This window comes from Rutilus rutilus, assembly GCF_951802725.1.
Source record: "Rutilus rutilus genome assembly, chromosome: 1".
NCBI lineage: Eukaryota > Metazoa > Chordata > Actinopteri > Cypriniformes > Leuciscidae > Rutilus > Rutilus rutilus.
Window position 1 is genome coordinate 61,074,961 of NC_140209.1, and position 27,058 is coordinate 61,102,018.

The following is a 27,058-nucleotide window of genomic DNA, read 5'->3' on the forward strand; positions in this document are numbered from 1 at the left end:
CTCCCTTACTGTACGTTCAGTATACAAATATTAATTTAAAAAAATACAGTAATTCCCCTAAAGTATTTTTCATGTTCCAAAGGCTGTAGTGATTTCCTAGTGACCAGACTGACTTACTACAGGTGAAAATTTGACAATACCTCCCTTACTGTACAATTATCAAATATATTTATGTAATAAACATATTATTGCATGTGTTTATTACATATGTTTAAGTAATAAACTGTAATTCACTATAGTGTTTTTTATATATTCCAAAGGTTGTAGTGCTTTCATAGTGATCAGACTGACTTACTACATGTTCAATATTGCCAATACCTACCTTACTGTAATATAGTACAAACATATTATTATTAAAAAATTACTGTAATTTCTCCTTTTTTCATGTTCCAAAGGTTATCACTCTACTCAATTAACTCTGATAAATGTATTAGTTAAAAGTATGTATTAGAACTGCTGTTCCTTGTACAACACAATTCTTTCATTGATTAAAAAAAATCAGATATTTTAGGTTAATCATATTTTCAACGTTATAAATAATCAACACCCTTATTGTAATGATTCAAGTTAAGTTTTTGTTATGAAGTCCTGAAGAAGTGGATTCTGGAACACCCTGCTGCTTCAATGTATATCTAATGAGTGATTATAATCAAGGTATTAATCAATAGTTTTGGTTCTAAATATCAAATGAGTTGAATGACTTCTCTAGGCTTATGAGATTTTACTTTGTTATAGAAATTATCAGTGTGATTATCGAAAATGTTATTTCATGTATCCTTTAAATGTCTGTATTTGATATCTGAGGTGTAACGTAAGGGTCTGGCCCATGCCAGGAATGCAGTAACAGTGCTTGCTCATTTAGCCTGGCTTCCAGAGATGAAATATGGACTTCTTTAACAGGTGTCACTACATCCATCTGCTTTTCTAGGCTGCCCTAATAGCAATGGTCTCAGGAGTCATTGAAACCTATAGTTGAGAGACCATTTCTTAGTTAAAGTCTTTACAGTTAGATTTAAATTATCCTCTCCTTGACAGAAAGAACATGTTATCTTAAAGGTGATCTAAGTAACTTTTTTACCTTAACTGAACAGCTTCAGAGTCATTGGAATGGCTATATTACTTAGTTGGGGTTGAATGGTGGTCGTTTCGCACCCCCCTGGTGCCCTTGAGCGGAAAATCCGCACTTGCAACTTTGGGCCGGTGGGCCGCCGCGTCAGGAAGTATCGCATGATATCAGGTCTCGCGATGTAAACAATTGCTTTACGACCAAAAGAAATCTGCTAAAATGCTGTCATTATTGCGCTCCCTCACGCTGTTCGAACCCGAATGAAGAAGACGTTTTAAAGAATGTCCCATCTGCTTTGATGTCGTTGATCTACTAGCCTCTGGTGTCTGAGAATCGCCAACGAGTTTTTACAACAGTGTTGTCAAATATCTATTCCGAAGCTGTGGGGGGAGCTCTAGAGAGAAACCTGCGAGCAAAAAGCGAGAATACAGCGAAGAAATCCCAAACCTACTGAGCCCCGCTTTAATGTTTTGAGAAGACTCTCCTCCTCACCAAATCCAATCTTGAAGAAACTGTGTCTGTGTGTGTTAGTATTCTTGGTTACAGGTTAAGGAACAAGTGGAAATATAGCTGCAAGCAGCGAAACAGGGCCAAGCCCCTGAAGCAGCAGCAAGAGCAGGAATAGTAAAAACAGCAGAAATTGAAGAAAAAAGAGCTGGTTTAGAAGTATAGGTGAAAATGAACTCAAAATGAACAGAAGTTCAGATGAGAATGAACATAGAATGAACAAGACATACATTAATCCAAGAGGAAGAAAGATTAGTACAACGTTGAATAATAAAGGAATCAACATGACACACAATTTTTTTAAATCATGCCACGTGGGGCTCGAACCCATTATCTCTGGGTCAGATACCTGTCACTCATATCATTGCGCCACTGGAAGTTGCGTTTTTGGCAAGATGAAGAAGGTTCAATAGTTCAAGTGAGAAGCAATTCAAAATGAATAATGTTTGTATAAATTTGCTGCATGTTGTATTTATTGAGTTCGTTCACATATAGACACCATGTCTGGAACAGAAGCAATTTTTCCACCACTTAAGGCCACAATACCTCTTGCAGTCTGGGAATGTGCTACACAGGATTCAAACCCACAACTGGAATGGTTCAGGGCTCATGACACGTGGTTTAGCAGCTTGCGCCACTCAGTTGACACTGTGTTACCAAGCTGCCGAGGAGAGGCTTAAGTGTAAGAATGAGCACACAAAGGCATGTTAACCAGATTAGTTAAGTTAGCAAGCTAAGTTATCTTAATGCTAATGTAGTTTATGGTTAGCCTGACAGCTGAAGAGCCACATTAGAAAGAATGGCATCAGGTTATGGCATAGCAAGCTAAGTACCATAAGGCAACAAATACAGGTCAAATTTGGAGAAAAATATATCAGGAACGGTAGCAAAAATAAAAAATCTGTTCAGTCACTTCTGTGTGGCTCGGTCCGAAGATCATCTGAGGCAATTTTTGTAAAAATTGAACAAAATTTGAATGAGGAGTAGCACAAAAAATTGAACACTGTACTTTTGGGCGGAGTCTTAATGTAAGATATTGATTGTCATCACCATAATGAGTGGAATCAGGTGTACTAAGTTTCATTTTACATCTATTTACATTCACATAGATCAAAGGGTTCAAAAGCTCAAAAATTGGTCCAATTACTATTCATTACAATCACTACAAGTGTGGAAGGTCACGACGTGCCTAAATTCAGGGTCCGAATGTCAGCCGCATAATTGATGGTGATATGCTTCAGTCTATCTATGTGTAGAAAATGTGTGATTATTTATTAGTCAATCAGAATCATTCAACCTGAAGCAATGACAAAGCTTAGACCTTGGTGAAGGGTATAATTGCTGTGATTTTTGTAAATGTAAGGGGAAGCGGCCTACTTTTGATCACTGGAGTAATCACTCCTTGTGATTCTTGAAGCTGACTTCTGCCTAATGAAACTGCAAACTATCTTCAGTAAAATTTCCTTTAATTTATTATAATTCTGACTCTTGTTTTAAATTGACTGCACTTCTAACTCCTGGTCTTAATAAATCCTATCTGGTCCTTGGGTCTTTAACTGTAAGTCCCAAAATACAGATATACAGTGGTAATCCATATTGCAACAAGGACAATAAAGCAGAAGTTTCAGCAGATATTCTTTAATGATGTTCCACTGTTTAAGGTACACAGTGAGCACAGCCATTTGGCATCTTTTCCAGGTAGCTTGTCTGGTGATAGTCCAATGCAGCATACACTGGGTACCATCTTTGGCACTGTTCACATTGGTAAACGTGACAATGATTAATTATGTAACAAACCACTAACAGTTATAGTTATGTGTGTTAACCAATTACATAATGCAATGAATAAATATTGAATAAAATGTTCAATTGCTTAAATATTTTTGTTTACCCAAAGTAGTCCTGACTGAAAACATTTGAAAAAATTGTATTCAAAGACACACATTTGTTTTACTTAAACTTTTACGTCACTTCACTAAACGATAATATAGTAAAGTAAAAAGTACTTGACAAAACAATCAGTTAAAGGGTTTATGATAATATAAGAACAACTTAAACCAAGAGAGGATCAACAACAGCAACATTTTGAAGAGGTGAAATTGAAATATTACTCTAACCACGAGGAATTAATTACAACTTTTATGTATAATCCCAGTGGTATTCCATGAACAATTAGAAAGATAATAGAAATAAAACAGTGCACTGTACAGTATCTTGAATGCCTCCATGATCTTGCTGTTCATTATCTGTCAGATTTGCTGCACCAATGCGTACAAGTTCAGCCACTACTGTTAATAATAACGTAGCCCCTATTAATGTACTACAACCTTAAAAAAAAAAAAAAAAAAAAAACAGTATTATATTATTATGTAAAACAGTATTATTAGGTATTGTCAAAATTTCACCTGTAGTAAGTCAGTTTGGTCACTAGGAAAGCACTACAGCCTTTGGGACATGAAAAAATACTTTAGGGGAATAACAGTAATTTTTTCATAAACATATTTGATAATTGTACGTACAGTAAGGGAGCTATAGTCAAACTTTCACCTGTAGTAAGTCAGTCTGGTCATTAGGAAAGTACTACAACCTTTGGGATATATATATATAAAAAAACACTATAGGTGATTTACAGTTTATTTCATAAACATATGTAACAAACATATGTAATAATATGCTCATTACATAAACATATTTGATAATTGTACAGTGAGGTATTGTCAAAATTTCACCTGTATTAAGTCAGTCTGGTCTGTAGGAAAACACTACAGCCTTTGGAACACGAAAAAATACTTAGGGTGAATTACAGTATTTAAAAAAAAAAACATTTGGCAACTGTATGTACAGTAAGGAACTTTTTGTCAAAATTTCACCTGTAGTAAGTCAGTCTGGTCTGTAGGAAAACACTACAGCCTTTGGAACACGAAAAAATACTTAGGGTGAATTACAGTAATTTTTTAAAGAACATATGTCAACTGTACGTACAGTAAGGGAGTTTTTGTCAAAATTTCACCTGTAGTAAGTCAGTGTGGTCACTAGGAACATGCTACAACCTTCGGATAGTAAAAAATCCCTTTGGTGAATTAATGTAATTTTATTCTAAAAATATTTATGTACGTTTTGTACAGTGAGGCAGGTTTCCTAAATACAATCATTATAATGCACTTTTTATTGTTGCTAAAGTACAATCAATAGCATTAGAACACATAATGTGAGAGAGATTTGCTGGTACATCTGTACTTTGCAAAAATGTAGTTGTCTGTTTGCACACAATGAAAAAAAAATAGAACTTTTTAGACGGTCCCTGTCTTCTTTACCACACACATTGAATGTTCACTGAATTTGTATGCCATTAAAACAATATTTGCCCATTTTGATCGATTGTGGAGAGTGTTGTAGTTAACAATCTTTGTCCTGAAGATCATGTAGCTGCTTTTATTTTGCAAAAATGTGCTCTATTGCGCTTGTTATTGAGACAGTTTTTAAGCAAAAAAGTGCGAATGTGCGAATATAAAACCAACTTTACCTAAGTCTTTGTGGAAGCCTTCCTTCCTCCCACACTTTATTATATAAATTCAATATAATTTCCTCAGACCCTCTACACTTAGATGTTTTAACACACTGTAACACACTTCGGGCCCTATTTTAACGATCTGAAACGCAAGTATCAAGGATTGCTATTATAACGGCAGATTGGCAAATGGCGCACGCCAGGAGCGGTTCACAGCCGAGGAGACCGACGTTCTCGTCAGGGACGTAAAACACAGAGAAGTGACATTGGGGATGGAGAAACACACCCAAATTAACTTCGGTTAAACAGGCGTATGATAATTTGGGTAAATGTGTAAGCTAGATTTATGCTTTTATAATAAACTACCTGTCTGTCTGTCTGTCTGTCTGTCTATCGTAATAATGTATGATTTGCAAAAATGAAAACTGCTGCTTCTGTGTAGATGAGAGAATTAAAGTGTATGCGCGTTGTGCACACGCTACATTGATTAAGGCCAAGCATGCACCCTTAAAATAGCATATGAATAACATGCGCAACGCGCCACTGACTTTAAACTAGTTTTTTTCGGCCAGTGGCGCAATTGTTTTCTAAACCTGTAAAATAGCATGAGGGAACGTTTGCGCCGGAACACGCCTCCTCTTTGCGCTGAACCGCCCCCAGGGAGCGCAAGTGTATTTCTTAGTTAACCGACGTGCGTCTGTGGAGGGAAAAGTCCGCTGTGCGCGGGTGCAAAATAGGAATGATACATGCGTCGGTGTACAAAGTAAATTGCGCTGGGTGAAAGATAGGGCCCTTAATCTTTTCCTGGAGCTGTTTTCCCTGTCATATCCAGTGATCTGCAACTCTCCTAGGCTAAAAGGAGCATCTCGTTCCTCATCCCCGTTCTCTTTCCTGCATATCGCATCCTTATACTGTGCTTTTGTTCTTTCTATTCCTATTCTTCCTTCCTCTGTCAAGTTACTAGAACTGTCTATACTAACAAAACCTTTTGCCATTATCTCTACCTTTTCCTTATTTGTTATTGCATTCCCATTCCCTGCAGTCAAAACTGGGTAATTCCAATCTCTTTTATCTCCCAACATTTTTTTAATCATTCCCCATATTTCATCTGAGTTGTATTTACTATTGTGTCACAATAAGATTTCCAGAATGTTCTTTTTGTCTGTCTAATTGTCCTCCTTACTATTGCTTGAGCTTGTTTATACTGAATCAAATGATGATAATTATGTGTTCTTTTAACTAACCTAAATACTTTGTTTCTATTTTTTACTGCTTCTTTACATTCTTCATCCCACTATGGCATTGCTTTCTTTTAACATCTTCCTTTACTCTTGGGAATGGATTCTGCTGCTGCTGCTATTATGCCTTGCTTAATTTGATTGTCTAATATTTCAACACTCAATTCATCACTAATTTGCTTAAACAATGTATTACTTTCCTCCTGGAATTTTCCCCAATCAGCTTTCTCAAATCCATTTTCCCCTTGCTTCCCGACTACCTCTAGATTTATTTTACACCACACTGGATAATTATCACTACCTATTGTACTAATTTCCTTCTCTTTCTTACTCTTAGGTGACAGCTAACTGCCTCACATATATATTGTTAACAACATTCACGTTAACCGCTGGAAGTTCTTGTAAACAGCGAGTGTAATTTCCCATTACCTCCACCGAATGCAAAAACGGCTTCCAACGCAGCAGCGGATGTAACTGGGCGGGCTGAGACCAAACGCGGAAGCGATCGTGCATAGAGACAACGGCTGAGTCCCAATTCGCCTACTTATACTACGACCTAAAAGTATGTACTTTTTTTGTGAGGAAAAAGTACATACTTTTGAGTGTGTAGCAAAAGAGTATGCACATTCTGGGACATACTTCGATGACGTCATGCAACGTGAGGGAGAACGTGGTTGCCTAGTTACGCACACCATGACTGTTAACAAAACAGTTTACATTTCATTCATTCTTGTCATATATTTGACAATGACAATTGTCCAATATAACTGTATTTACTATTCCCATCTTTTTTTCCTCATAGTTTTTTTCCAAAATACATTTAACGTTACAATGTGTCCTACCAAATTGAGGAGTGATGAAGCAGGCTGTCGTCGTAGATCAACCAAACGCAGATCGTTTGTGAGGCGGCTGGTTCTGACGTTCATGTGCAATGTGTGTAACGAAAGCTAAAATATTTAAAGTTTATAGTATAACTATTGTTTAACGCATTTTATACTTATGTATAATACTCAAAAATACCCCAATGAAAATGAACCATGCTTTTACTATAGTAAAAGTGTAGTAATCATGTTTCTTTGGTTGGATTGATAAAGTTAACATTTGTACAGCCACAGTATTACTACAAATAAGTCAGTGTGGTTAAACTATGGTTAGTGTAGTAAAAGGTGTTTATTTTCATAAGGGTTTATAGTAAGGTAACTATCATAATAATCTAAGACAGAAACATCAGAAGAAATACATTAAAAAAAGACACTTGCATGACACCGTACTTTTTATTTCATCGGACCCTACAAGATAAACACGGTACTTTTTGGCACAACATAACCCCATTAATATTACGAGACAATAAAATATGACTTTAATAAGGGTTCAACATTTGAATTCTTACACTTAAAAACTGAGGGCGAATCTCTGCGGCTGCATCCGGTGTGGTGAATAATACCAGAGAATGTCTAATATGGCGAGAAGTTTCACTCTCACTACACTTCCGGCTTCTGAACTGGTTGCAGTTCCACTCTGATTCCATATGAGGGCGCTCACAGGACGAGTGCAGAATGAATGGAGGTCTATGGCGGTATACCCCTCAAAATCCACTTTTCTCAGGATATAATTTTTTGTCTAGTAATTTGAATGTTGTATTCGAAAGGAGATGCAAAGAAATTACACATTGCTGGGTGTTAGATTTTTTAGAGTCACTTATTTGCTTTAAAAAAGTCTTTCAAAATGTCAATGACGTCAGAATGCTGACGTCATTAGCAGAATGCTAGCGTGTTATGGGCAACAACAACTCAACCTGTAAGAAATCAAAACGACATAAGTACTCGTTCATTCAACTTTCGACCTAAAACCCATGTTGAACTTGCAAAACCTACAATCAAATCTGAGATTTCTCAACGGCAATCGGGTGAAAGAGACAAATTTAGCCGTCTAGCCCCATTGACTCCCATTCATTTTGCACTCATGGCGAGCGCCCCCCAGTGGAACTCTGGTGGTACTACAACCAAAATTCGGTACAATAGGGCTTAATAGGGAGTGGACAGGCTCTCCGTAGACGGGCTCTGATAATACCATAGATATCATATAAAGGCTAGATGTCTCGTCCGCGCTGCTGGCCAATGGAGCTCGACATCCGCACACGGCGGCCATCTTAAGACAGGGTGCTCGCTCACTCATAACATGGTGCATGTACTTTTAAATAACCATAACTTGCTCAATTTTCTACCGATTTTCAAACGGTTTGGTTTGTTATAAACGTCAGAGATGTAGCTATTATACTGCATACATATGAATAATTATGTTCAAAATGTTTAAGCATTCAGAAGTATAGCCACGTTAATAACGTTTGTAAGAAACCAAACCGTTTGTAAATCCGTCCAGATTTCAGCGAGATAAGAGGATTTGTGTGCGTGCTGCTCACTCACCTTAATTCACAGAGCCCTGTCCTAAGATGGCCGCCGGTGATGCCGGAAGTGACTCCGCCTTAAGACATCTAGCCTTTATATGATATCTATGAATAATACGGTTACTCGGTGTGAATCGTCCGGGCGTAGGACCTCATTAGTATGCCAGTAGTATGCCTGATCTAAATCTGTTCTCGCGATAACTTGTAGCTAACGTGAGCTGTTTTAGTGTTATTATGTGGTAGCTTTATGTAGAATGTTAAATCCCGCTGCTATATGCAAGGTAAGATTAAATTAAATGTTATATTGTATACGTAAATTGTGTATATTCTATAGCTAATATTTAAAACCTCAAGTTGCGTCAATAGCAGGAGAAAGACCGCGAAATTTAAAAATACTACTGTTAATGTGTCACGAAATGTAGTTTTAAGAGTTTTTCAATCGATAATGTAGTTGTTTCAATCTCAAATATGTTGTTTGTTTATACATATAGCGCCTATTTAAAAATTTGATCTGACGTTTTCGGAGATGTGAGATCCAAAGGAATCAACGGGCACTCAAAGCTCATGTATCCCGCCTGGCAGAGCCTTACCACGGCCAGAGCTGCTGAAGTTTGCCGCTTAGTCTAGTGGAGTGGTTAAACATGAGATATAATTCGTCTTGTGTAGGCTATGTCTAACGGACGATCTGTGATATCATTAATCTATTATTTGTTCCCTGGCAAATCGTTTTGGCTGCGGGCAAAGTTTATTTTTATAACTTTATATAACGTTAAAGTATTTAGGCTATTTATCTTTAACGTTGTAGCCTGCTGACTTATGTTTGACTGAATCGTTTAATTACTTTATTTCTTGAATTGTATGGCTACTTATACTTTCATAGTTGCTATTATTGATCAATAAAACTGAAATTTAACAAAAAGAGACAGGGTTGTGTCATTTTATTTTATATAGCCTATGTAAGAATATTTTACATATAATATTTTATATATAATTATGATATCACCAACACAGCATGTATTTTATTTTCATGTATGGGATGGGAAGTATTTCAGAGTATGTTGTCCTGAAAGAAATCAAGCATCACTGACAAAGGCTCAAAAGAGACCATGACTTTCTAAAAGATCTTTTAAATGCAGATTGTTTGTTTGTCTTGCAAGAAAAGGCCACCAGTCTTACAGTCACACAGAGTGACACAGAGTGTGACAGTGAAGGGAGGGCATCCTTTCTCCTTTATAGTCTTGACTCCCAGAATGTAATCTTTCTAGGCAAATTATGGTATTTCAACCATATGTGGAACATTCTTAGAAGTATCCATCATATTGTATCCTTGAGTGGAGGCCCTCCTGTCACGTCCCAACACTCTTTCCCATTCCAATACAATTCGAATTCCATATAAGAATATGGTTTGTGTGTGCTCTTTTACTGTCATATGTTGGTCACACACATCTTACTGTAAGTAAATTTATAAAAAAAAAAAAAAAATAGAGGAGAGAGTAAAAAAAAAAGAGTAAAACTAGAAAAAAATATATATTTTTGTGTGTGTGTTTTCTGTGTATGAATAAAAATGTGCCAAAGTATCCAGTGGTTGTGTCTTTTGTGTTCATCATGTGGAAAGGTTTGTGATGGGGGAACCACAAGCAACATAACTTACCAGTTTTGGAAATGTTGTTTTGAATTTATTGCACCAGTTTGTTAGACTATGTTGTAGTGTGTGTGATTTTGAGGGCTTGTGTGTCCTGTCTGAGGGCAAAGTTTGTTTTTTCAGCAAGAGAAAATGGTTTTGAGTGTAGAGCTTCATTTTGACCTGAAAATAGGATGTTTGGGGAATTGGGTGAGACGTTATGGATTTGTGTTTATAGTTTTGAGAATACGAGGCATAGTTTCAAGAAATGTATTTAAACAATCGAGAAAAACTGTAATACTTTGATTATAATTTTTCTTGTTGTATTTGTATTTCTTTTATGCACCTGTTCTATATATTCTAATGCAAAGATGTGTACATTACAAAAAAAAAAAAAACTATTAGAGATAACGTTTCTTTACCATCTACAATATTTTTGCACACATCGAAAGGACACTATATATATATATGTTACACAGGTTTTTAAAAACAATTTAACGCGACTCATCAATAAAATATTGTCATTTTTAAAGACACTTGAAACTGACCAATGAGAATGCCTTATCACTTTTTTTTTTTTTAAATGCGGGACTATATATACGATTTTCATGTTTCACAGGTCCCTTTCGTCAGAAATTCTACCAAGTATCTCTGCGAAAATTTCATCTTTGTACATCTGAGCATCTCTCTGGACAGTTTCATCTCTGTGACCAAACATTTCTGGACAATTTCATCTCTGCGACCAATACACTTACCTTACTTATTTCAAAAATACAATTTAATTATCAATTTAACTTCATATTAATTATTGTTTTTTCCCCCCCTCATCATCCAACATCTCAGTAAGTATATCCATCACCCTGTGTATTTTAATAATGTTTAATTGTAGTTATATTTTAATATTAGCACAATTATCGGCCTGTAATTTTTTTACCGTTATAGATACTTAAAACTAAGTTCATAATTCATGCATGAGCATGCTTTTCTTTCGGAGAAACTATTTGCAATGTTATAGGCCTCATACAATTTGGACGAAAGTCTTTGTTTCCGAATGAAGAATTAAAAATTAAAGGCCTCAGCTCGTGTAACGTTAACGTTATAGCACTTGCATAAATACATAAAAACGAGTTTGAGCACTTGCGCACAGTTGCATTGAATATATTTATATATTTATATTTTAATAACTCGTGCTATCCAAGTTTTTTTTTTTTTTTTGTCATCCTTTAACTAGCGTTACATTGATCATGCTATTAAAGCAAATGGTTTTAAAACATTTGAGCGCGAAAAGACACACAATCTGGAGATTAAATGTGAAGTTATTAAATTATAAAATATAGTAAAAACGAATAGAAACTTGGGCAGCATTGTATAATAACGTTCAGTTGTAAGTCATTAATAAGTGGTTAGTTAATGATGAACTAATAATTTACAAAACATTCATAAATTATTAGCAAGTGATATACTAACATTTTATGTATGTTTTGTAAATTTCGTTACAAGCCATTTACAAGTGATTAGTAAATGATTAATTATTTATGAAACATTCATAAATGATTAATAAGTGATATGTTCATTATTTATGTATGTTGTGTAGATTCAGTTATAAGTCATTTACAATTGATTAGTTAATGATTAACTAATTATTTACAAAACATGAATATGCGTTTCATAAATGTTCATTGTTACATTTATTTTGCTCACATCAGGTGAACAGTGGTTAAAGACTCCATATGTTTCAGAGAAGACAGCTGTCTATACCCTCACCAGTCAGCACTTACACTGCAGTACACACTACACTACACACTACAAAAGACAGCTGTCTATACCCTCACCAGTCAGCACTTACACTGCAGTACACACTACACTACACACTACAAAAGACAGCTGTCTATACCCTCACCAGTCAGCACTTACACTGCAGTACACACTACACTACACTACACACTACAAAAGACAGCTGTCTATACCCTCACCAGTCAGCACTTACACTGCAGTACACACTACACTACACTACACACTACAAAAGACAGCTGTGTTACACTTACCTGTTACAAATGATCTGTATGTGTATTCAAGGCATTTACAACACTTTCTGCACCCTCTAATTGCTACATACAAAAAAAAAACATTATTTATTGATCATGTATGAAAACGCATATTCATGTTTTGTTAATGATTAGTTAATCATTTACTAATCACTTATAAATGACTTACAACTGAACGTTATTATAAAGTGTTACTGAAACTTGAGTGTTTATGATTGCGATCAATCGCAATTAATCAGAACAAAAGTGTAATTAATCGAGTTAATTTTTTAGATCGATTGACTGCACAATTAATACGTTTAATCAACCTAATATCATTACTTTTGCTTTGCGTTAAAGTTATGTTACAGTTTGCGTTGCATGCTGAGGTGAAGGAGTACATGGAGCGTGGAGTTTACCAAGGGAACGCCGACACCAGACGGAAGAGAATTGTCAGGCGTTCTGCTAAGAAGTTCATTGTGCAGGGGAAGTAGAAAAATATCATTGCCTTTTAATGTGTTATGTATTCTGTGATCTACAGTATCCGCTACGTTTGCTTATGATAAAACAACTAATTTTACATAATATTTTCTTCAATAAATAACATGATTTATATACTGTGTGTTGCGTTCCCTCACATTACCTCTTTATGTCTCTAACACAGGTGGACATCTTTATTACAAGACTGCAGACGGATCAAACCGTCTAGTTGTCATGGATGAGCAACAGAAGGAACGAGTCCTTCGGGACTGTCATGACAGCCCAGCTACTGGTGGACATCAGGGGAGAACAAGGACATGCAATAAGATTGCAAGCGCATACTATTGGCAAGGCATCTTTTCGGACGTCATGAATTGGGTAAGAGAATTGTAGACTCAAATTCCCGAACCACAAGATAGTTTCATACAGCCACTCAAGTGTAAATAATTAACTTATTGGTATGTTATGTAGAGGCCACGACATATTATATTGAGGCCACAAGATCATATTATAATAAATACTTAATGGTGTTAAGTCGTGTCCTCAATATCCTATGTTGAGTTTGAGACCCCTGATGTAGTTGTACAAAGTAATGTGTTTCTGTTGTTTGTAATGTTACAAACGCCTACAAATTTTTTTTTTAGATTGCCCAATGTCCACAGTGTCAGCGTACTGATACTATTAAAACAGTGGCCCCAGTGTTGCACCCTATCAAGGTCACTAAAGCCTGGACTGTAATAGGAATGGATTTGATGGGACCATTTCCAACCAGTCCTCAGGGGAACATTTATGTCCTCACAATGACTGACCTCTTCTCCAAATGGGTTTTCGCCAAATCCCTGAAGTGTAAGACCGCAGTTGAGGTGGCTACAGGGGTCTTACAAGCATTTAATGCATATGGAATAGTTGAAAGAATAATCACAGACCAGGGGAGGGAGTTTGTGAACCAGGTTATTATTATTTAGTTAAGAAGATTTTATTATTACATTTTTAGGCTATATGTTATAAGAATCTACCATGTCTTGCATACCTTTTTGATAACAGCTAAATGAGGACATATTTAAGGAATTGGGTGTGAAGCAGTGTGTCACATCAGCTTACCACCCTCAGTCAAATGGACAGGATGAGAAGACAAATCAGACTATAAAGAGGTCATTGTCAAAGTACTGCAATGACATGCAGAATGACTGGGACGAAAAACTTGAGGATGTGGTGCATGCCATCAACACCTCAAAGCAGGTGATTGGAACTGCTTAAAAAATAAATGATTATATGCAATTGATTATGTAAATGTCATTTGTTGAAACACTTTTTTTTAGGGCTCTACAAAGTATACACCATTCTTTTTGATGTTTCACCGGCACCCAGTCACGCCAGAGCTTCTAAACACAAAGGTAGTATCTGAGACAGATTGCTTTGTAGCAGAGGATCCGAATATTGTAATGCCCACACGGATAGTAGAGGTGACAGCAGTACAGGAAAAGGTGATTGTCTGTAGTATGAACTATAATTAAGTAATAATTCACATTATTTAAGGTATTCTATTAAGTCTGTTTAATATACATTATTTTCATAAGGTGCGGGGTCACATTGAAAAAGCACAGGGGAAGCAAAAGGCGGAGTACGAGTCCCGGAAAAGAAAAAATGTGAAATCATTTCACATCCACGAAGGAGAGGAGGTACTCAAAGCAAACAAAAGAAAAGAGGGACGCAAAGGTGTACGTTTAGAGGGGAACTGGACAGGCCCTTTTGTAGTCAAAGACATTACCGAAAAAGGGGTTGCTACACTTGCAGACAAATCAGGCAACATTCTCCGCCAGAAAACCAATGTGTCCCAACTCAAACCATTCCTGCGGCGTGACATTAACCTGAATGGTGAGTAAGGCAGTACATTACAGTAGATGGTCCACTTTTTGAAGTTAATGTTTATGGCAAATTTAAAATATTACATATACAACCTTTTTCAGTGAATATTCATGATGACCATGATTCTTACTGCCTGAAGACAGACATGGCAGGAGGTGATGCATCACACCCAGGTATGCTTCATTTGATTTGCTTTAAAAAAAGTCGAATAAGTAACTTTGACAAAGATTTGTGACTGATCCAAAAGTGTTTACAGAAATTGAAAAAAAAAATCAGTTTTCAGTGGATCGCTTTCCCATCTTGGAGCTAGAAGAGGTAAGATGTCAAATAAATGGAAGTCTGTTATATATTATATAATATTATATATGTAAGACAATTACAAAGCATTTTTTTTTCTAGGAAATGTATATGAGAATTTTGAGTGAGGAAACCGACAGAAAGCGGCCACTCATTCAGTTTCCGAGATGCCAGGCTGAAGATTTCGAGACACTGTGTCCACAGAAGAAAAGTTTCCCATGGCTGAATGACGACGTTAGAATTTTAATTTGATAACATTTTTGAGACATATTTGTAATAGCTCTAATTAGTCCCGGTTTCCAGAAAACGTCCAAACAAAAAGCTGCAAAAAGGGCCAAATTTCATCCCAAAATTTCACTGTATGCGAGTCTCTATTTGCCCCAATGGAATAAATGCTTTGTGGAATCTCCATATCTCAGCTCTGGAAGGCTCTAGAGCCTCCAATCATGCACTCCTGTCTGCGCCTCAGCACCCTCTATCCGAATCCAAAGTTTCAAGAAGATCAGATAAACTTTATTTTTCGACCCAAAATATCTATAAGGGTATATACATCTATAAACCTTATAGTTTTTTTGGGTCGAAAAATAAAGTTTCTCGGATATTCTCGAAACTGCGGATTCTGTTAGAGGGTGCTGAGACATAGACATGAATGCATGATTGGAGAAATTTTGGGACTCAAGCGAGCCCTCCATATGCGTCCAATGGCAGCTTATTTGTATGGTCGTTTGTACACGAACCTCCTATATGAATACTTCTTATATTATTCAACAACATTTTATTGAAATCTACTATTTCTTTTAGATTCTTGACACAAGGATTGCACAGCTCTGTAAAGCACATGGTGGAACTGCTTTACAGGTGCACACGTTCGTGCTCTGGTGGCGATCCTACACTATCAGGAAACATGTGGCTGACAGTCAAATTTCTTGTCTGAAGGTAAATCAAAATCTATTAATTAAATTTCAGTGGCAGGGGACACATTTACTTACTAATTTACTTATAAATATTTTAAAGGACCTTGATGAGAATGACACAGTCCTTATTCCAAGAATTGTTGGTGGACAGAGCCCCGAAAAGGGAAATCACTTCATTTTGTGGGTATGTGTGGATTACAAAATACATTTTTACTCAACAGTTGTTATTCTGGTTAAAGCGGTTTCTGTTTATGTTGTAAAGGTCTTGGATGGTTTGCTGAATCGTATTCGAGTTTACGACCCCAGTGACAACTACAAGTCAATTTCTGCGATGGACCTGGCTATACTTTGGTATTATGTGCTTTGTAAATGTTAAAATTGTGATCTTTATTTACTTATGTACATTTATTAATTTCTTTTTTCTTTTGTACAAAAGCAATGCCTTCCGAAATACTTGGGACTTGGGAAAATGGACTGTTGAGTACCCAGAACAGTGGAGGCTGGCTGACTCTAACAACTGTGGGGTTTTGGTTTGTACAGTAAGTTAAATAAATGCTTTTATTTATTTATTTTATTTTAGTTTTATCTACATTACTTTAACAACTGTGTTTATTGCATTAGATGGCAGAAATGGAGGTGAGGGACAAATGGACCTCTATGAAAAACGAGGTGATACAGGGAGACGATCTGTGGCATCTGAGAAGATATCACGCATCATCAATGGCAGCATATGCTGTTCAGCATATGACGTATAAAAGGTATGTGTAAAATGTGTGTCCTCATTCATACAAATCAACTTAAAAGTTTAATAAATCAAGTAGATCGATGATTTTGAAAATATAGGACAGTCGAGGAGGTGGAAAAAAAAGGAATTTGTTCTCTTGTCAGTGATACTGAAATTCAGGTACATATAAGACTTTACAAAATTTAAAATGGCTAGATATTGTTTGCTATACAAAATATTTTTTTCAGGAGTTGTTTCAAGGAATTGTGAAAGGCTCACTGAAACCCACGTGGAACAAATGGTGGCAAATGAAGACTGGGATAATGGCAAAACCTAAGAGCTTTCATCCAGCCTTGTCAGCACATGTTGAGGAACTTCTAGGACACATCGACAACATTGTGTTTGAGCAAAAGAAGGACAAAAAGCTTGAACATATCGACCTTGTAATGTGTGAACTGATTCCTGAGGTAAGCATTGATGAGAAACTGATGGCTGATTTTTATATGTTTTGGTGAACTAACTCATTAAGTAATTTTTTTTTTTTTAATCTTTTGTTGTACAGATCAGCCTTATAATACTGAGACGAACGGAAGGTTTCAGTCACTTTTGGGCTGATTTATCTTATCTTGTGGAGTGTGTCATTAAAATAGCCTTTTAATGTCACAACATCCCAGGTTCAACGAGCTAACTACGTTCTGCTGCGTTGCACCTTTGGGCTTGCATATCAAAGTAAAAACAGTGAGTGATGTTCCATAGCACTAAAGACTTTGCAAGTGTGCAGTTGCACATGACGTGTTGCAGCATGTTTGTGTGTTTTTGCAGAGTTCCCTCAAGCCAGTCCATGACACCTAGTCCACCCTCCTCGCCTACCAGGTCACGACCCCACCATCTAAAGGGGAAATTGACTGACTGCATCATCTAGGCCTTAGGATGGTTCCACAAAGAATTGACTGCACATACAACATGAATTTACTTCGTTCAAACCAAAGATTTGACTTTTCATACAGCAAAAGACACTGCATCTATTTGTGTCTCATTAGCTCTCAAAAAACTTTAACCTTACAGTTCATTAAATATTTTACACAGGTAACTCAACATTAATTTTTTTTAAATCTTCACAATGTATAGCCAGAGGACTATCACAAAAGTATTTAGAAAAGTAAAGACATAGCATGTCTGTTTAAAGCTGCTTTGTATTGTTGTGTATTTTAAAAAGCTCTATAAATGTCCTAAAACGATGTGCATTTTGCTTGTAGTTTTGTGTCAATAAAAATGTAATATATTACATCTAATAATTCAGTTGAATTCATTATGTATTGTATTGTGTAATTTAATTAAATTTTTATATAAGTTTTGGTTCTCTAATTTTATTACATTAAATGTTATTGTGTTGTATGATGTTCTGTATTAAGAATTAATTATGACATAAATCATATGCATTAGTACACAAATTACATGCTTGTAATAAAAAAAGCATATTATGCCTATTGCTTAATAACAAATAACTGCGTCACAAAACATACTTATAAATGTTATTTCTTTAAAATAAAAGATTATTATATGAATTAAGGGGTTTGATTAATTACATTAAGATTGTGATTCCATAATTGTATTACAGTGTTCTTTAGTCAAGGCTAGACAACCAATTAATATTTATACCCACAAAACATAGCTAGCATTTAATATACATATATATGTTAATATATATGTTAATAAGAAAAACAGTAATATACACAAATAAACATCTTATGGCTCTTTTAATAAATAAAAGTGTACCTGTAACATATTGCGCTGATTATTGCGATAAAAAATAATGACATAATTATAATTGCATTACGAATGGCTGTGAATACGGTAAGGCAGTATCAGTGCAGTATAAGCTCACAGCACGATCATCGGATAACGTTAGCTGTATGCTATGCTACTATCTAGCTAACTAAAAAACACACTAACAACGAGAAATGTTTAATTTCACAATCTAAAGCTTCGGTTAAATACTAGTATATGAAACGTATAATTTAAAATACATTAATGACTCGTTATAACGTAGTACAAACGTCTTCTATAATAAAATGATTTTGTATGATTTGTAACCAGGCACTAGAGCGATTACCCATAAAACGGGCTTTGCGCCAATCAGATTGCTTGGGTCCTACGCCCGGACTATTCACACCGGAGTAACCGTAATATTCACCACACCGGCTGCCATGTTTACATCACCATAGATACCACCATCACCACAAAGCTCCTCCCTCCCGCACGCAATGGGTTGTGGGCAATATTAGCCGTTAGAGTGTGCATTGATCTGCACTTCGAATTCTAACCGGAAATAGTAGACCATCCGGGTATCTTTGGAATACTCTTTTCAACATACTACGATTTGGGACGTACTAATTCTAGTTTCGCATACTATTTAGGACGGATAGTATGCGAATTGGGACTCAGCATACTGCTGAGTTCAGCCAGAGAATGTCTAATAGGAAGAGAATTGGCACTCTCTGCTTACTTCCGGTTTCTGGACTGGCTGCAGTAACACGTCTCTGTCCATGCGGGGGCGCTCGCAGGCGAGTGCAGAATGAATGGAGGTCTATGGCGAAAACCCCTCAAAATCCACTTTTCTCAGGATATAATTTTTTGTCTAGTAATTTGAATGTTGTATTCGAAAGGAGATGCAAAGAAATTACACATTGCTGGGTGTTAGATTTTTTAGAGCCACTTATTTGGTTTAAAAAGTCTTTTAAAATGTCAATGACGTCAGAATGCTGACGTCATTAGCAGAATGCTAGCGTGTTATGGGCAACAACAACTCAACCTGTAAGAAATCGAAAAGAAATAAGTACTCGTTCATTCAACTTTCGACCTATAACCCATGTTGAACTTGCAAAACCTACAATAAAATCTGAGATTTCTCGACGGCAATCGGGTGAAAGAGACACATTTAGCCGTCTAGCCCCATAGACTCCCATTCAGTCTGCACTCGCCCGCGATCACCTCCAGTGGAATTCTAATGGAACTGCAACCAAGATCTATACAATGGGGCTAATAGGAAGTGCCAAGGCTCTCCGTAGACGGGCTCTGGTTCAGCTCAAACCCTGACAAAACATACTTGAAAACTACATCACGGTGTTCAGAATTAATTGGGATTTTTTTTTTTTCAGAATTAATTGAAAATCACGGACAGATAAATTAAAATCTTTGTAAGACACAGATAGTAAAAATAAGCTGTCATTTCTATTTTCAAGATATCTGAAATACTAAGCTTTTAACCAAACCTTTTATGTAGGATTTTCAAAGGCAGTTTCACAGACCCCCTCCACCCAAACTGTAAAAACTGTAATTAGGGTCAATTTGACCGCCTCCATAAAGAGCATACCCAGAAATCAAACAGTGCAGGAGGGTTAAAATCAGCCATAGATGCTTTGACTAAAGCATTTGTTGATTAAAACAATGTTTTAAAATGTACTTTAAAGTTTCTTGAAACTGACTCTCTTAAACCACTCTTAAATGGCTTTTATTAATTTATTAATGAAATAAAAGGCCATTTAAGTGTAGGCTACTTGAAGAGAGCACACTCTCATGACAATGTTTCTTAACACACTTAAGTACACTTTGATTAATGTGAAATTAAAAGTTTAAGGATATTTCAAATCATTCTGTTTAGAAACCGTTCATGTTTTATAGTACACTTACTTTGATGTGTAATATACTAAAGCACATGTAAAGTACTTTTTAATTTTAAATGTAGTCTGTATTTGATATAGGCTGCTTTAAGTAATATATTTTAAATGTACTAGATTGCAATAACATCATCGTTACAAATGTGTATTTACAAATATATTTAAATCTGTAACTGAATCGAATTGCAAGCTTGTGAATCGAAATCGAAACGAATCGTGAGATGTGTGTCAATAATACCCAGCACTACTAATAGTTACACGTATAGGTTGCTACTTTGCATCACGTGTTAATAACAGTGATTTGTCTTGGCAAACACTGTAGATGAAGGCGGGACGCTGCGCGCGCATGTGTTCAACAATGAGACACGAGCCTCGCGCTGCTAACTGACCCAAACAACCGAGACAAACTAGCGAACCAGCCATCGCTCAGATCAGCTTATATATAAACTAACACACACACACGTTTAAATGGGTGATGAACTGAGAAATCAAAGTTTCCTTGAGCTTTTGACATATAAGAGATCATCATACTATAATAATATCCTGTAAGTTTCAGAACTGAAAACTACCTTGTTAGTCCAATAAAAGCTTTTATAGACATCAGGCTCAGCAAACGACTCGTTTTTCAAAGTGGGGAACTATGACGTCAAAGAGGATAAAACACCGCCTCCACAAAAGAAGATCAACGCCTACTTTAACAAGGCCTGTTTAGCCCCGCCCACCGATTCGCCCTAACATGCTAAATAACATACATGATAATTGCTACCGGATCGAGCTACTTACAGAAGGGGTGACACTCTAAAACATCAAGAGTGCAAAAAAGACACCCCCCCCCCCCCACACACACACCTACACACACAAACACACACACACACAGAGAGAAATGAACTGGTAAGACTGAAACAGCACATTTTGCCCCAAACTATATAAAAATTATATAATCATAATAACTCCAAAACTATAGCAAGGAGAGTCAAAAGGTAGGTATCGTTTGAAAGAACTCTTTTTAAATTTTTTGAAAATATAAATTACATTACATTTGGACATTGTCCTGCCAAGAAACGGCGGATAAAAGACAATATATATATATAATTTTTATTATGATTTTGCATATCTTTATTATTTGTCATGGAATAAATTAGGAAGGAAATAAGGTAGGAGGAAAATTCTTTTTTAGTGAAGTCCCCCTACATGTTAGCTGCATCTGGATAAAAAATTTATAATTTTTGGATAAAGGAATCAAAAGTTACAGCATTTGGAAAAGAGACAGCCTTTTTGTACAGTCTTTGACACCCCCTCATGGGCAATTTTTTCTCCATGAAGAATATCTTGTCATAAAAGCAATAGATTATGTTAATTTTGGGCTCATTTTAATTGTAATAATATGCTGTAAAAAATGAAGTGCCATTTTCAATTATCTGAGAATGTTTCATGAGCTGTATGATGTTTTTGACACATTGCAGTACATTATTTTATAGATTATGAAAAAAAAGAAATTCTATTTATGAGCAAATTACTCAGCAATACTTAAGAGTTTTTCAAAGTGGATACATTCACTGTAAAGTTCAGCCTCTAAGCTTTCAAATGACATCAACTTTGTGTTAATCAAGGCAAGATTTTTGAAAAATATGGTAATGAATATTTTCGCAGCTAGGTGGCGCCTGCTGGCGGTACACTTGGTTTTAGAGGGATTACTCAGCACTCGTTAGGAATTAATAAATGTAATTAGATGCATTAAAAAGCTGAGATCCTAAGCTTTAAAATGATATATAATTTCTGTTGTTCCATTCAGTGGTTGATTAGTAATAAATTGTTTTCTTTCCGAATGGGAATAAATCAAATAAATAAATAAAAAAGCTATAGGCCGCCTATAGGCGGTTATAGGACATGACACAAATTTATCAATTTTGAGGCCACTAGGTGGCGCTCTTCTCACTTGAAAATTTTTTTTTTTTAGGCCTGCACTCTAATTTGATGTGAAATGTTGCATTTATTGAAAAATAAAATAAAATAAATAAAATAAATATATATATATTAATTCTAATGGAAAAAATAGCTAATAAAAATTATATAATTAATGCAAACTATCATAAAAAATTCTAAAAATTCTAAATAATAATCAGAAAACATTATAGAACAAAAATATATTTGATTGGTTATCCTGGGAAAAAGTAAAGTAAGATTTTAAGGCTTCGCCCGTTTTCGGCGGGAGGAAGCTAAGGTGTGACTATTATACGAAGAAGCCCAGAGGGTTAAATGGGTGATGAACTGAGAAATCAAAGTTTCCTTGAGCTTTTGACATATAAGAGATCATCATACTATAATAATATCCTGTAAGTTTCAGAACTGAAAACTACCTTGTTAGTCCAATAAAAGCTTTTATAGACATCAGGCTCAGCAAACGACTCGTTTTTCAAAGTGGGGAACTATGACGTCAAAGAGGATAAAACACCGCCTCCACAAAAGAAGATCAACGCCTACTTTAACAAGGCCTGTTTAGCCCCGCCCACCGATTCGCCCTAACATGCTAAATAACATACATGATAATTGCTACCGGATCGAGCTACTTACAAGCAATAAACATGCTGTTTACTAAATATTGTGCAGTGCCTGGTTGTGGAAGAAGACAGTCTGCATAAGCTTCCTTCGGATTCCAGCATGGTTAAACTTTATTAAATCAGTCAATCACAATTTCCCGACACGGATCTGCCAGCAACATGTAAGTAACCATGTGTATTCTATAATGCCTGATCTGCGATCAGTGATTTCGGTGTAATTATTCAAGTTCCGATATTACTCTTAAAATCGTTCAATACTGTTTATGCATCAGTGACTAAACGATCAACTTCACATAATTTCTCGTAGTATTATGAAAATAATCTTTTTTTAAACTGTTATTAAATTATATAGCCTACAGAAAGCGATCAAAGAACGATCCCTTTCGCCCAAGCTGTCAATCAAACAGCACAGCGCGAGCCGCGAGAGCTTATCTGGACACCAAACTCGTGATGAAATAATGACACTGTTACACTACACAACGAAGCTCTTACTGTGTATTCACATCGTGTTTGCATTGTGATTTGGTGTAAGCATTTGTGAGAGTGCAAAAATTGCGTTGCAATGATAAGATCTTTATTCACGCGATCAACAGACTGTCTGTCATCTGCTCAGTCAGTGCTCGTCATGCTGCAACCTTTCATGCGATGTAATAGATTTAAATATAATGCTTTAAACGATACTTTTCACGATTTGTTAATCTCGATAGCTGTAATAGTAAAAACGTAGTAAAAGTTTTCGAGAGAGTTCCTGTAATACTAGCTATTTCATATGCAAGCATGTCAGCCAATCACAGCAGTGGGCGTTTGCACTGCAGTCTCACAGCAGACACGCCCCTTAAAACAGAGCGTTCAAATCTGAGGCAGAAATCAGGCTTGGAAAAATGGCTTTTATTTATAAATTATGTCAATTTTTGATGTAAAAATCATACTAACATTATAAGGGCACCCCAGGCAACATTATAAAATAATAAAACAATCCAGTTCATGACCCCTTTAAGTCGTTTAGTGGCCTACAGAGTTGTGTGTGTGTGTGTATTAAATGAATCGCGGCCGCTGTTTAGCCGTCATCTCACATCATCCCAGCGTACATTACAGCGCTTCTCATCCAGAGCCAAGTTCCGGTCCCGGCCCATTAACTCATCGAGTAACTGGGCTGCGGAAAGCATCGTGCCTCGGCTCTAGTTCTGGTCCACTAGAAGAGATGTGTATTATTCATTTACAGGATAACGTGCGCCGGCCGCGTCCCCTGCCCTCTGATCTCCACAACAAAATGGCAGATCAGCAGCACGCAGCGGATGTTACCCATAATCCACCGCGAGGAACAGTCGTTACTGCGCTATACATACAACCGGCGTAGCGTCATAGAACGTCTCTGAAAAGGTTCACGCCCACTTTTAGGGGAAAACAAACCGGCGAGCGCCATACACAGTATCGGATTGAGGACGTGTACTAACCCTTACAAACATGTAATTTGTATTTAAACATTTTTTTTAACACAATAGGCTACCCCTATTATGTATTTGTATTTAATTAAATTTTTCCACACAGTATTTTGTATTTTTATTTTATTTTAAATACATTTCCATGTATTTATGCCCATCTCTGCCTGCCATTATCATCAATATCTTGCTGTTATGGAAATATCATGAATTACGGATGATGCTATCGAAAGCTAAATCAGGCTAGTTGTATGGCTGGATAGAAAAGTGCACTCAGTAGCTACTCTAAATATAAAGACATAATATTATACATTTAAAGATGTTTACTTCTTAAAACCGAAGTAAAATCATTCACTGGCTACCTGGGGCCTGTTTCAATAAGGAGGTTCAACCAACTCTGAGTTAAAACTTGAACTCTGAGTTGACTTACCCTGAGATGGGAAACTCTGAGTTTTTGGTTTCAGAACAGCTGAAATGAGTTAGTTCAATCAACTCTGAGTTGACCTACTCTGAGTTAAGCGCGTGCACCACAACTATAAAAAGCCATTATCAATGGAGCGCAGATATTATGAGTCACCATGGCAACAGTGCCAGACAACAAGAGGTCTGCATATTTCTTACCAGCAGAACTGGATGAGCTTCTGCAAGCATATGGAGAGTACGAACATTATTTCGTTTATAAGTTATAAGTTTACATTTTAATTACTGTTATACAGTGATGGGTGTAATTAATTACCAAGTAATCTAAATACTGTAATTTAATTAAAGGGATTACTCTTAATTCTTCTGTAATTTAAAATTAAATCTGATGTAATTGTATTAGACTATAGAACAATTCTGTATAGGCTATTTTACATACATTTTTAAAAGGTATATTTTTAATGTAACCTTCTCCCTCTACACACTTTGGTCAATTCAAGAATAATTCATGCAATTGTATATTGTTTATTTGAAAGCATTAAAAGTGCTGTTTCTTGTCTCTCCTTGTATTGTTCAAGTGGTTGAGGTTGACATGGGATTTAGTAATTAATAAGTAAACCAATAATTTCTAAAGATAGTCATTATTACATTAATCTAATTACACTGTTGAAGGTGTCATTTGTACTTAGTAATACAAGTAACTTACCCAACTGTTATAATATCTGAGGTGAAACTGGAAGAACAGTATGTTATTCAACCTAATTTTAATTTTCATGTAGGTGCAATCCTGCAGGCATTAGAAGAACATGGCAGCAGCTGAAAATTAAATATAAAAACATAATTCAGTCAAGTAAGGCTTGAGCATATCATGGGTGTAGGCTACCTGACTTTACAAACATGTGACATATTAAATAACTAAAGCATCCAGTGTCTAGCAGTGCAGCAGCATTTGTGGCTGAGGGAATTCCTGGAGGGACTTCAGAGCCAGTCCCAAAGATCCAAGGGCCTTCATAAAATGTAAGAGGTTTACATATGTGTTATTTTTTATATAGGCTATTTTTTATATTTCCATATATTTTACTTTGGGTTAGGATTTTTGTTGATCTCAATAGATTCTGATGGTAATATCTGTCTTTTGGAGCCTCCTGTCCCAACAGAACCCCAGGCAGTTGAAAGTAGCCTACTTAATACACCAGAAATTATGACAAATAGTGTTATAAAGTGCACTCAACCAAATGCTCATCACATGGGGATAAAGAGTTTCTGCTGCCACAGAGAGGCCTACAGAGGTAATGTTAATATTATGTGTCTACACATCAAACAAGCTACACATTCACATTTTTATGTGGAGTAGCCTATAGAATCTAAGTTTAAATCTAAGTATAAATGGGTATTCTTATCTCTCCCCGCGCCCTCAGAGTGTGAAAGAACAGCAGGAGGACGGTCCATCAACTTCTGTTGCACAGATCAACACAGTTCAGTGATTTCCAGTAAATGCCACAGTTTAATTCTGTATAATTTGTTTAGAACTACATTATGTAACTCTAATCTACTACTGTATTTTCAGTTGCCAGTTAAGGAGTTATATAGACTTCATTTTATAAAAAAAAAACAACAACAAAAAAACAGCATGTAAAAAATAGCAATCTTTTATTTATTAATAAAATATTAATTTTATTAATAAAAAGGTACTGAAAGAATGAATGAGGTGTTTAAACACCACTTCCTCTTTAAAAAATGGGAGGAGACCGAAAGAAACTCTGGGTTTACTGAAGAAAACCTGCTCCCGACCAGGTTAGGTTCACAGAGTAAGTTACCATGGTAACTGACTCTGAGTATAAGTTACCTCTCTTTCAGAAACGGGCTTGACTTACTCTGCTTTCTCAGGTTTAACATACCTCCCATTCTGAAACAGAAAACTCAGAGTTTCCCTCATTTCAGAGTTAACATACTCAGAGTTTTCACTTAACCTCCTTTCTAAAACAGGCCCCTGGTGACTCGATGAGGTACGAGTAAATGTCCGGGTAAGACACTTCTGGCCACTGGGTGGGGTTGTTAGACCAATTTGACGCTGGTAGGGACATGTTTTTAAGTTGCCCAAATTAAGTTTATAAATGTATCGTTCACACTCTATGGAAGGCAGGGTGGACATATAATTACTCGACATATTTCATCTAAGTGATTTCTGAAGTTATACACGTCTGCCGTCTGTGTACGGACGTTGTTTTGTGCCGCTATTTTGTATTGAAGTCTATGGGAAGTCTGGTTTGTTTTCCCCTAAAAAGGGGCGGTTACGAAATTTACAGTTAAGTTCC

The 27,058-nt window shown here is 36.1% G+C and overlaps 1 protein-coding gene and 1 long non-coding RNA gene across 3 annotated transcripts in view; both read left to right on the forward strand.

Moving 5' to 3' along the window:
- Positions 1–27,058, forward strand: part of LOC311296478 — a 152,141-nt gene that overhangs the window by 112,299 nt on the left and 12,784 nt on the right. The window lies entirely within an intron of this gene.
- LOC311296278 (uncharacterized protein) lies at positions 16,244–17,728 on the forward strand. 2 transcript variants are annotated; one of them, XM_084417971.1, is made up of 7 exons: positions 16,244–16,276; positions 16,362–16,464; positions 16,547–16,683; positions 16,769–16,829; positions 16,898–17,116; positions 17,212–17,387; positions 17,472–17,728. In XM_084417971.1, exons 1-6 carry the CDS (start codon positions 16,257–16,259, stop codon positions 17,305–17,307), a joined length of 636 nt encoding a protein of 211 aa, XP_084274097.1. In that variant the 5' UTR covers positions 16,244–16,256; the 3' UTR covers positions 17,308–17,387; positions 17,472–17,728. The 2 variants fall into 2 exon arrangements, 1 of the variants encoding a protein (XP_084274097.1); XR_014628549.1 differs by lacking the exons at positions 16,244–16,276; positions 16,769–16,829 and having other exon boundaries at positions 16,357–16,464.